This window comes from Bactrocera dorsalis, chromosome 3 (genome assembly GCF_023373825.1).
Source record: "Bactrocera dorsalis isolate Fly_Bdor chromosome 3, ASM2337382v1, whole genome shotgun sequence".
NCBI lineage: Eukaryota > Metazoa > Arthropoda > Insecta > Diptera > Tephritidae > Bactrocera > Bactrocera dorsalis.
In genome coordinates this window covers 58,308,114-58,320,962 of record NC_064305.1, presented here as the reverse complement: position 1 = coordinate 58,320,962, position 12,849 = coordinate 58,308,114, and the positions used below count along the sequence as shown (strand labels likewise).

The following is a 12,849-nucleotide window of genomic DNA, read 5'->3' as shown; positions in this document are numbered from 1 at the left end:
TTAATAAATTCTCGTGATTTAAATGCTCTTAAATTCCTCACTCTGTTTATTTACAGTCATGTCTATAACAACAATAACAAAACCAAAGCATTGCACTTCAGCTCTGAATTTGCATCAAATTTACATAACGGCAAAATTCCTGAAGAAGAATAAATCAACAAAAATCTTGTACGACCTACACAGTGCGCGATCTATTTGAAAACATTGCAAAACAATTTGAGACCGTGAAATTTATGTGCAACACGCTGCCACAGCTGCCACATAAATTCCCACCCAACGAGCGGCAAGTGCAATGAAAACAAAAAGCAAACGAAAAAGAAAGAAACGCTAATGACTGGCGCTTTGCCAGCCAACTTAGAGTTCAAAGCAAAACAACCACCAAAATAAAAACAACAATAACAACTGTCATAAAAACCAACAAACGAAGCTTAGATTTAATCTCAAAGGCGCTGGGGCAGCAAGCGAAGATCATTTGTCCCTCGGTCAGCGTTCAATAAAAACCCAATACATTCTGTAGCAAACGTTGAAGCAAGCAACAACAACAAGTTGGACAAAAAAGTAAGTGAATTCGGTTGAAATTGTATTAAACTGCGCTTAGCTGCTTCGGCGCGCGCCGGTCGTTAACAAGCTTATGTTTGCATAGCAGCCAGCGAGTCAAGCGTCAAGCGGAAAAAATCCACAAAACGGTAGCGCAAAGAGCTGGAAATTAATTACCCGTCTATAAGTAGCGCATGCGCCAACCAAAACAACAACAATAATAACGCCATAAAATAAACAATGCCCCAGCCGCTTCAGTCGTTAAGCAGCCACTAAGCGTCTTCGAAGATACAGCTGCCGCGATAAGCCGATGCAGTTACACTATCGCATATGCACACGAGCTAATCTACAAGAAAATTCTTGCAATTTGTGCCTCTTAGGCGCGTTTGTTGTTGTTCTTATTAGCACAACAATTTATGTACACTTGTGTGCCTAGCTTTTGAACAGGAAGCGCAAATGCTTCTGCCGCAGTAACATCGACACCTCCCACTCCACCTGCTGGGCAGCGCTACCCGCCAGCACGTTGGCCGGCCTGACCTGCGCGCTTGCTTTGGCAGATAGCGCGCTTGTGGCAGCTCAGGGCACATGAGCCGCCCGTTGTCTAACATACAGCTCATGCTTAGGGCGGCAAAACATGCTCAGCTCATAGGCATAAATAAGCTGCGCCGCTAAAGTGAACATGAAGCGCCCCCGTTGACCCCGCGCTATGTTCTAGTGCGCGCTCAAATGACTTTCCACTGAACTCGCACGCGTAGGTGTTTCTATAAATACAAAGCGTTTAAGTGGCTGGAAATTAGTTGCAACGCGGCCTTTAAGGGATTACCTGTGTGCTGAGCCTCCACACACGCCAATAAATACAAATCACCAGCCTCTTATCGGCAATATCGCAGTTGTTTACGTGCAAAGTGACGCGAAAGCGTCGGTGAAAATTCTCACAACAAATAAAATTTGCTGGAAAGCCTGGAAAATATTCGCATTCGCGATAATGTTCAAGAAATCGAAAGTTGTTTCGACTCATTACAAGCGCTGATCGCAGATGGGAAGTTAATTGTCGCATTGTGTTTGGAGTTGACAATCAAAATATATTTAGCAGTGTACGGTAATTTTTTACAAATACAACAAGTGTATGGAAAAATAGTTCCGGCGTGGTGACAAACGTTTTATTTCCAATGGATAAGTCGAATTTCCGGGTAAATATAATAGATAGTATTATATAATTTTTATGTAGTATGTTATATAAACTTGTTACAAAGTTTAAAATTGATATATAATTAGAGTTTACAACACGAAAAATAATATATTTATTATAATAATAATATATAATAATATACTATATATGAAGGAAATTTAGGGTGTCTGTCCGTCCATTCATTGTGGCAATAAAACTTACCCGATCTCAAATCATACTGTGCGTAGTTGAAAAATTACTTAAACTGCTATACTTCTGTCACCAAATAAGCTTGAGGATAATATGATAAAATAATATTTGAGGGATACTTTATAATACATTATTAAGACAAAATATACATGGCAAAAATACCAGAACTAAATCAAGCAAATTAGAAAATGAACCTTTGAATTTCTAAAGGTGAGCTAAATAGCTTCAGCAGCTCTTTGGTAGGGGGTAGTTAGAATTTTCAAAAAATTATTTTTTTTTGCATTTTCGTTAAGTGTAATATCTTAAAAATATTCCCTGAAAATTTCACGTTCGCCCGATAATTAGTTTTTGAGTTATTCCAGAAATAAGAAAGAAAGCTCAGGCACTTTAAAGCGCTAGAGTGAAATTTTAAACGCGTTTTTCTCAAAACTATGTTTTTTGAATTGGTGACAACTGTAACTCGAAAACCGTTTAGTAGATTTCAATGAAATTTATTCAGCTTTTAGAATACATAATAAATAGAAGGATTTTTATTTTTTCGAAAATTTCGATTTTTTAAGACCAATTAAGTATTGATTTTTTCGCAAAAATTTAGAAAAAAAATTTCTGAGGCCGCCATTTTGTAAAAAAAAGATAAAATTCTTCGATCAGGGCCGGGATTATCTATTTATAAAACTAATTTTTTTGTCCGATTGTTTTTAGATGAATCTCCAAGGACTTATGCTTGTCACCGCAAGTACCTTTTTTGGAACAGAGTCAACACAAACAACTATAACTTTTAAAATAATAATAATAACTTAAAAAATAAATTTATTTATTTTTTTTTTTGAAATTTTCGTGACTTCAAGTCAACACAGCCTATAATAATGCCATATTACTACTTTTGTAAAATAACGTGATTTAGTAGCAAAAAAAAATACTGAAACTCTCATTTTTTCGAACCTCTGACTTCCCCTACCCCTTGAGAGAAATGGCAATCAACTGAAATACCAGAGTACCGATGTAAAAAGAGCCTTTTTTGTGAAAATAAAATACTAAATTTGAATGGGAAAGAAACCAAGCATTATTCAAAGTACTCGTATTGCCCATTGTTTTTTATACATTTTGACCACCTTTCCAGCTATTTGTGGTTACCGTGCCATTAGAAATATTCGTTTATTGAACCAAACCAATCAGACACATCTCTTTCGGCTTCTGTGTGACTTCTGCTTAGGAATAGAAGTGCTGCTCGAATCTAGTGAATACGACGGATATGGTAGCAACTCCCAGTCAAGTACTTTGATTGTATCCTGAACAAATTTTGCTTAGTGTGTATGTGCATTGCTGTATAACAAAGTACTTTGCCGTGTCTTTTGAACCATTCGGGTCATTTTTCGGGCAGTGCATGGTTCAAATTGATCATTTTTTTTGGTTTTAGAAGTTTATAATGTACCACACCCTTCTGACTCCACCAAACGCAGAACATTGCAATGTTGTTGGTTGTCCTGGTGTAGCCCATAATTTTATTCATTCAGGATTCTTAAAACAAATCTATTCACCATCCATCACCTACGATAATTTGATGCAAACCAGGTTTTTGTCTCGTGTCATTGAAACAAAATTTCACAACTTTTTTCGGTTTTCCATTTGTTTTGCATCCAATACATGCAGCACCTATTTTCCACACTTTTGGATCTTTCCCATAGCTTTCAAACTGAAATTATTTGTTGTGCAACATTTAACATGGTTGGCATTCTGCTTTTGATTCAAAGTGTCATGTTCATCCAATATTGCTTGCAGTTCGACGTCTTCAACCTTTTTGATCATCTTGCACGTACTTCATTTTTCGCAACAAAATCATTATCTTTGAACCACTGAAAATACATTTTGCATGTTGCTTCTGAAAGAGTAAGATACCCATATATCTTGACAAGCAATCGACGCGACTCTGCAGCATTTTTCTTCAAATGGAAACAAAAAATAATGCTTTCCGCAAATGACCGCTTTTCGGTGCAAACTTTTACATTTTCAAGATAATGAAAAAACACGATGTTGTTTGCTCAATGACTGTAAGATTATTGAATTTGTTTGACAAATGTTATGCCAACCCAACAGAACACAAAAATAAGGACCGCTCAAAACAAATGCTCCCTATCAACACATTTGTGTCTTAACGCTGATTTCATTTCTGTACACCTTGTTCTTTCTTTTTTTTCCATATTCTTAAGTATTCAGAAACTAAATGGACAAAGGTTCTAGATGAAAATTCAATTTTCTAAAAATTAAAAAAGTACTGTTTTTTCCAACAGTTTATTCAGCTTTATAATAGGCATTTTGGCCAAAAGCCGATGTTGCTTTTAAGGCATATTCACACTGCTCAGTAAACTACCGTCTTTATAATAAATTATTTTAATATTGTACATCACATTAAATTTTTTCGATAATTTCTTAAATAATAATTGTGTTAAGGTTTAGATTAATTTTTTATGTGAGTTGAATAAATGTTCACTTCCAAAGTAACGTAGTAAGAAAGTAAATTGCCAATAATATTGGTTTGATCTATAAATGTATGTTAATTATATGTCAGAACTAGATAATTTGCATTTACTCTAAACTGCTTTTAATATAAACTTGCAACTTTTGGATTCGTTTTGCATCCCCAACGAATAAATACGATACGAGGGATAATATTTTATCCAAACCAAAATTCGAGCGAAACCCCATAACTGACATTATGATTGTAAGATAGATTTACTTAATTTGCTCAATATTCAATATTTTGGAAAAATCAGTTGACATTGAGGAAATCTCAAATCGATTTTCTGTCTAATTCGATTATGAGTTTAGAAACTAAATTTTGAGAAACATTTGTAAGAGATTAACTTTATTTTCTTGCATAAATTCGAGGCGTTTAATTTAAATAATAATAATAATTTATCTGGTTTTAAAAAGCAGCTTTTTCTTAATTATGTGCTTAAGGGGGTATTCTACTCTAGAAATTATTTTAGGCAGTTTTTTGAACTTTATTTAAAAAAACCAAAAATATTTTTATTATCCATTTTTTATGGTGTTTTTATTGATATCTTAAGAATACAGAAAAAAAAACAAAAAATATTAAAAATTCAAATAATTAGAGGAGGGGGGGGACAGGTGAAAATAAAATGGCGCATCCTGGTGACATTGATCCTGACTCTCCTGGTGGTCTGAAAAAAAAATCGAAAGAAATTCTCAATCCGTAAGGATGTTGTTATAGTCCCTACCTCAGGGAACACGAAAAAAAAATTTTTGAAAAATGGCGACTGCCTGAAAATAAAAATCATTTTTTAAGCTTTTTTTTGAAATTCCTGAATTTTTTAAAATATTAAAAACAAAGGTTTAAGGATTATATAAAGATAAAGATCGGTTGTATAGAACTTGAGATAATGCCCGTACGGTATGGTAAAAAGTATGTAAGTAGTCTAAACTTTAAATATAATATATGAAAAAAAAATCGAATTTTTCAAAATTCTAGCGCAGAATACCCCCTTAAACTATCTAGATATGCTCGAAAACTTTGAAGTTAATCTGTACTGACAAACATTCTACTTGTTATTCCTTTGAATATGATCAGCCCACCTTCTGTGTATTAAAAGGATAATCATCAGACTGTTTCTCGGTGCAAGCGATAATTTGAGTAAAAACTAAAATATATTTTCAAGATATTGACACATGTGGTCCTTGGTATCAAGAGTGAGGTTGATTTTGCAGAAGGGCCTAATCAGACAATTCTCACCCCCACAAAATACGACAAAGCGAAAACCTATAAGTTGCTCGCAAATTAAGATACAATCTAGAATATTCCATTAAGCATTGAGTTGGTGTAATGAGACAGCATTTCTAGGTTTAATCATGTCCCTGTATCCAGAATAACTGTTTTTAGCTAAGAAATCGTATTAAATCGGCAATCATCCTCGTAAACCATTGCCATTACCACATGTTCTCAGTAGGACGTACATCAGGAGAACGAGCTGGCCATTCCAAAAGATAGATACAGGTATTTTTACGTTAAAGCCACGTTTTCGCTGACCTGCTTGTATGAATTTATGGGTTGTCTTGTTGAAAGGAGAAACATTTTTGCGGATGTCTACGCATATAGGGAAGCAAATTTGCTTCTACTACTTCCTGGTATTCGGAACTATTCATTAGGCAAGAACCACAAATGAGCCGCCGCCAAAATTGCGCTTTGAAATATATCGCGGTTATTTTTGTAAATCTCTCTAATATCCCAGAAAGCCATCTGGACCATCAATATTGAACTTTTTCTTATACCTAATATAGCTAATTGACCTACCAGTCAATTTTAAGTAGTTTATTTAGGTCTATTTGTGCCTTAGTTTAATAAAATGAAGTGTTTTCTCAGCCAGTAACTGAAAATGAAGAAAATCTGTCAAACTCCAACTCCTGATGTAATATTAAAAAAAAAAAAAAACAAAAAAAACGTTAACTTCGGCTGCACCGAAGATAATATACCCTTCACAGGTGCATTGCTTTTAGTATCTATGTGTTAAGTTTGTATGGAAGCTATATGCTACAGTAATCCCATTTGAACAATTTGTTCGGTTATCATTTCCTAAAGCAGTAATTCATGTAAAATTTCGTGAAGATACCACATTATTTCTATAAACTATAACTCATACCAAATATCGTGAAGACATATCGTCAAATGTGAAAGTTTTCCACCCAAGAACCTGATTCCGATCGTTCAGTTTGTAAGACAACTATATGCTATAGTAATCCGATATCGGCAGTTCCGACAAATGAGCAGCTTCTTGAAGAGAAAATGACGTTTGCAAAATTTCTAAACGATATCTTAAAAACTGAGGGACTAGTTTGTATATATACAGACAGACGGACAGATATACATACATATGTATATTATTCATCCATATGGATGGTGGTATATTCTAGAAAGTTCTATCAAAGCACATCTCAACTTTCGGTAAGATTTTAAAATAAGTTGTCGATAAAATAAAAAAGTGTTCTTTGGTTTTATGTTGTACAATCAGTTAATCCAGAATAAGTTGGAATATTTCATATGCTTCTAGCTGCATATCAACTCGTATTCCTGTACATATATGTACATGCAACAACTAAACCAGACTAAACGCAATTATTCACATAACCTCTGTGTAACTGCATATAATTAAAATTGTTTTATGTCTACATAGTATACACTTATAACTGATCTTCCTTTTATTTTGAACTTGTCCACGTATCTTTCCAGCTCTTAGCTGGTTTGGTGTTAGCGCTTAGCTTGTCGCAGCACACTTGTCGCTGTCAACAAAACTCACTCTTCAATCAATCACCATTTCAGCGACAACAGCAGACGCAATTACGACAACAATTACAGCAACAGCAGCAACAACAAAGGCAGCAGCAGCAAGGCTTTCCGAACGCACTAAACACGCTGCAGCCGCTTGGCACGACTTTGGGCGCAATTCCGCCAATCTCACCGCTCGGCAGCTTAGTGCCGCAGGTGAAGAACCTTTTGACATTTAATATGCTCACATACTTGATTATGTTTTTCATGAAATTTAATGATAAAAATTTTTGCTTACATTTATTTCAAGAATCCCTTTCGCATCTACAATCGTCTGGACCAACCGAACTATGTGCCGATCACCGCCTATCAGAACGAACTCAACTACGACGGCAGTTTTTCATATGGCTACGCCTCTGCAGATGGCACTACCGCGCAGGCGCAGGGGTATGTAAAGAATCTGGGCCTAGGTGAAGATGTCGAGGCGCAGGTGGTGCAAGGTTCATACTCGTACACTTCACCGGAGGGTACACCCATCACCGTACGCTATATCGCCGATGAAAATGGTTAGCTGAAGTTCAGACATAATAATATTAATTTACTTTAAAATCCACATAATCACTTTAAAATCACTTTAGGTTTTCGTGCTGAAGGAGCCCACATACCAACGCCTCCCCCCATACCCGACGCAATAGCCAAATCACTGCAATACATCGCGAGCGTGCAACCCTACCAGCAAGCTGGCAACCCCAATTTGAATCCCTACCAAACACCCTTTCGACAATTCGCCGGCGGTCAGCAGCTAAGACCGGGCCAACAACAACAATTGACACCATTTCAACTACAACAACAGCGTGCATACCAGCAACAACTTGCTGGTCAGCTGCAACCGCCGTTCGCGCAGTTTTCAGGCGCCCAGCAGCAGCCACAAGCGAATGCTTTCTTCGGCGGTGGCATCGGCGCTGGCTTGGGGGGCGCTGGTTTGGGAGGTGCAGGCCAGTTTCCCGGTCAGTTCGGCGATTTGAGTGGTCAAAACTTCACGCAGCAGCCGCAGAATATACAACATGAACAGCAACAGCAAGCCTTGCAGCAGCAGCAGCAACAGAAACATCAACAGCAACAGCAGCAGCAGCAGCAACAACAACAGCAATTGGCGACACAAGAGTTGCGCTCACGACCCAATCAGCTGGTGAACCCTTTCGGCTACAATCAATACCGCCGCTACAAAAAGGCCGCACAGACGAAGAACTAAACAACCATACCAACAACTACTTACTCATACGCAAACAGTTACTTACGGGTTCTGTATTAGTTATATTAAATTGCATATTTTACTGATGTTTTACTCGTTTGCTGCTTAATTTATTTCGCTAAGCGTTTTAGCTTTAATTCAGATAAAGTTTTTTGTGTGTGGTTTTTAATTAATTAAGCAACTTTTATATTATGTATTACTACTACTGATTAAATCTAATGAAATAGTCATTTTTAGTAATTCAATTACATGAAATACATGTGCATGGAAAATCCAAATTACAGGCTTTTATTGGAATGTCAGATACTCATATCCTACAAAGTACCATGTCCCTTTGTTCGCCTCACTGTATATACGCGAACTCTTTCAGTTTTCGAGATATCAATTTGAAACTTTGGACACGTCCTTTTCTGCCCTCGAAGTTGCTTGTGTTTCATAAAAAATTGTCATGAACCGCCATAATATGCCATAATATAAAATGCTGTAACTAAGCACTTAATTGCCTCTTTGAAGTTGGTCGCCTTGTCGTGGCGAAAGAGCTTAAGTAAGAGTAAAGTGTGCATCCCAAAGGAAACGCACTCTAATCTTACGAACTGAGAGGGACACTTCATAATTTCCCACAATAGTGATATGGATGAATAAACCCTAGGTTTTACACCCATCTCCTATTGTGGAAGTATGAGGATACCCGAACCAACACCACCCTAAGCCAAGGTGTCGAGGTACCGGGATCGCAGTAGCAAGAGACACGATCAAAAATAAAAAAAAGAGAGTGGCCACGCCCTCTAATAAGTTTAATGTACATATTTTCTAATCTACTAAAGCTACAACAATCAAATTTGCTCAACAAAAATATTTTAAGAAGTCCCCTACCCATAATTAGGTGCGGAGCATTCCTTTAATATTCTTATGCCATAGAGAGAAAATGGGCGAAATCGGATTACGGCCACGCTTACTTCCCATACAACAAATTTTTAAATTCCAATTGATTCCTTCATTTTCCAATACACAAATCGGGAAGCAATTATTATAAGGGGATAAATTTGTGCACTAATAATTCCTTTAAAGTATGCCACCTTATGACCAAAAATTGTCTAAATTCACTTGGTAACGAATATTTGGACCCCAGTATCTATAGTTGGCATTTGATCGAAAATTTCGACCAATGAGCGATAAATATAATAGAAATTCTGGGCAAATATTTTCTGACAATGGTCTGTACGTCAAAAATGGGTTGAATCATGTCTACACTTCCCTTACCTCCCATATAGCTAATATAAAAATATTCGAACTTTCATGTGACTTTATACTCGTACCTCATTTGTCGGTCAATATTTAAGTTATCTCAATGAAAATTACAGAATATGTTTTACTTATAACAATGTAACTTTGTACCTTGACCTAGCTTACATATGTATATGTAACTAATATCAGGATTTTCAATCATCCGGTTGACTGTATTCATTCAAAATCGGGTCGGTACTACCCCAACTCTCATACGTATACTCATCAGCCACCTACAATAAAAGGAGTGGTTCTAATTAGCTGTCAACGGCTGTAACTTTAAGAATATGCAAACACGGCTAGTTAGAGTTATTATAAAAAACTTATACAATTTTTATGATCAGAATCTATTATTAGTGACTTAAATGAGCAAGGATTGAACGCACTGAGCGCTGTCAATCGACTTCGAACAAACAATACGAGTTCAACATCACCTTACAAAAACGATTGATTACCAAAGAAATAGATAAAGAATAAAAGAATAAACATTCTTCTACGGAACTCAAATGGGTTAATCAAACATAAGAATAAAATCGAAATGGTATTGAACTTAGAAAATGTTGACATGTGTGATACCGCAGACATATCTTACGTCACAACCCTATTTTAAAATTAAAAACTATGAAAACTTTACCAGACAATTCATCCAAGCAATCGTGCTCGAGGGGGATTATTAATTTAAAACAAGTAAGGAAGGGCTAAGTTCGGGTGTCACCGAACATTTTATACTATCGCACGATAAAGTGATAATCGAGATTTCATTATCTGTCATTTACATATTTTTTTATTTTGCTGTAAAATTAATTAGAATTAAATTCTGAGAGATTTACCGATATTTTCGGTGAAAAATTAGGTAAGGTTAGGTTAGGCACTGAGTTCTTCGTGTTCGATATCAGGGACCTTGAAAAGTTATAGTTCGATCACGGCAATTTTTCCACAAGGGATACCTCAGCTCAAATACCGTATTTGTGTAAAGTTTTATTTCGCTATCATCATTGGTTCCTTTTTTTTCAAAATTATTTTATTTATTGTATCTGCTTTTTCTTAAAGCCTAACAATAAGTAATGAAATCTTAAATCTATTTAAAAACTAGACAGACTCAAGCAAGTGATTGAGCTGTTTTGGTGTTACGACGCTCTTTAATACGCAGGCATATCTCTTCTTTTAAGTCGTGTTTGATCGCAGGAATGTACCAAAGCGTTAGCCAAAGGGTTTGGGTGATCTCGGAGTTTAGATATATATTTAATTCTGCTGTCTTCTACTTCTTTTTTTACCATAGGAATACCAAGGTCTTTATGGATATTTTCGTTGCGCATGTACCATGGTGAACACGTGATTGTTCTAAGCATTTCTGATTGGAGCCTTTGTATTAGATCAATATTAGTTGCACAGGTCGTACCCCACAGTTGAATGTCATACATCCAAATCGGCTTTATGACCGCATTATATAAGAGCACTTTGTTGTATAGGCTAAGTTTGGAGTTTTTATTTAAAAGCCAATTTAAATTTGCAGCTCTAATCTTCATACATGTTATTCTACTAGATACGTGTTTTCTCCACGTGAGCCTTCTATCTAGCTGAATACCAAGATATGTTACTTCGTTCGCTTGGGGTACTAAGATATTGTTTATTTTTACTGCCGGGCACATCTTTGGTCTTAGCGAGAATGTAATGTGCTTACACTTTTGTTCATTTACCTTTATACGCCAGTTCGCTAACCATTCTTCGACAGAACTTAAATGATCCGTTAATATTCTTGATGCTAAAATGTGGCATTTGTTACGGCTCACTATTGCTGTATCGTCCGCAAAAGTTGAAGTTAATACTTTGTTAGCTGTTGGAAGATCTGCTGTATATATGACGTATAGTGTTGGGCCTAAAACACTGCCCTGGGGTACACCAACCCTTATCTGACGTTCATCAGATATGAAATCTCCCACTTTTACCATAAATTTTCTATTTTTTTAAATAAGACTCCAAGGTTCTATACAATTCTAAATGTAGAATTTTTTTAATCTTATATAAAAAACCTTCTTGCCACACCTTATCAAACGCCTGAGCTACATACATCTAGAAATATTGCTTTCCTTATCTCGTTAGTAATTCTATTTACTTGCTCTATTGTGCCATGTTTCGCACGAAATCCGAATTGATGCATTGGTATTGTGTTATTTTCGTGGAGGAAAGGAGACATCTTTGATAGTAATACTTTTTCAAATACTTTTGAAAGACAGGGTAGAAGACTGATTGGTCTGTATGAAGACGGTTGTGTTAAGTCTTTCCATGGTTTATCTATCAGGATTATCTGCGACTTTTTCCATGAAATTGGATAGTATCTAAAACTCAGAATTGCATTGAAGAGCAAAGTGAGCACCCCTAGAACAATATTTGGTCACTCAATTAGCATTTTTGTGGAAATTTTATCATGTCCCGCAGACTTTTTTGGATTAAGTTCTTTGATGATACCAATGATTTCAGAAGGTGGAGTCATAAGAGGTTCGAGCGACTCTTTAGCTGTGTTGGGTGAGATTGACAGCTTAAAGTTGTTCTTTGGCAAATTGGGTTGAAATACCTTTACTAGGTGATTTGCAAAGCAATTAGCCTTTTCCTCGTCACTTCGAGACCAATTTCCTCCCAAGTCTCGTATAGGCATGTTAGAGTCAGTTGGTGGCATCATGGACTTTTGGGCTTTCCAAAGGGAATTTTGCTTGTTTGAATTCGGACACAGCTTCTTTATATACATTTCGGTGTTTAATTCTTCCTCACGTTTAAGCGCGTTTTTTAATTTACGTACAGCAGATTTTAATTGAAGCTGAGTGAAAGGGGAACGTTTTATCTGCCATTCACGTCTTGCACGCCTTTTTACATTTACAAGCATTTCCATTTCTCTATTAGAGATTTTTCTGAAACCAAGCGGCTTATAGCTTTTGTTTGGTGTTGCTAAGACAGCTGCGCTGGTTATTATATCATTGACTTCTCTTATACTTTCGTCAATGTCTCTTCCTGTATTTATTTTATACTCAATATTAATGTGGCTACTGAGGTATTTTCTATATTTTAGCCAATTTGTTTTATAAGAAGTTAGACCCACTTTTGGATTAACGAATATGGGTTGTTCAC

The 12,849-nt window shown here is 36.1% G+C and overlaps 1 protein-coding gene across 1 annotated transcript; it reads left to right on the top strand.

The window, feature by feature from the left end:
• The first annotated feature begins 1,022 nt into the window (after positions 1–1,022).
• LOC105233891 (ras-interacting protein RIP3) lies at positions 1,023–8,686 on the top strand. Its single transcript, XM_011216062.4, has 4 exons — positions 1,023–1,727; positions 7,158–7,409; positions 7,504–7,759; positions 7,832–8,686. Exons 1-4 carry the CDS (start codon positions 1,707–1,709, stop codon positions 8,443–8,445), a joined length of 1,143 nt encoding a protein of 380 aa, XP_011214364.2. The 5' UTR covers positions 1,023–1,706; the 3' UTR covers positions 8,446–8,686.
• Positions 8,687–12,849: the final 4,163 nt, after the last annotated feature.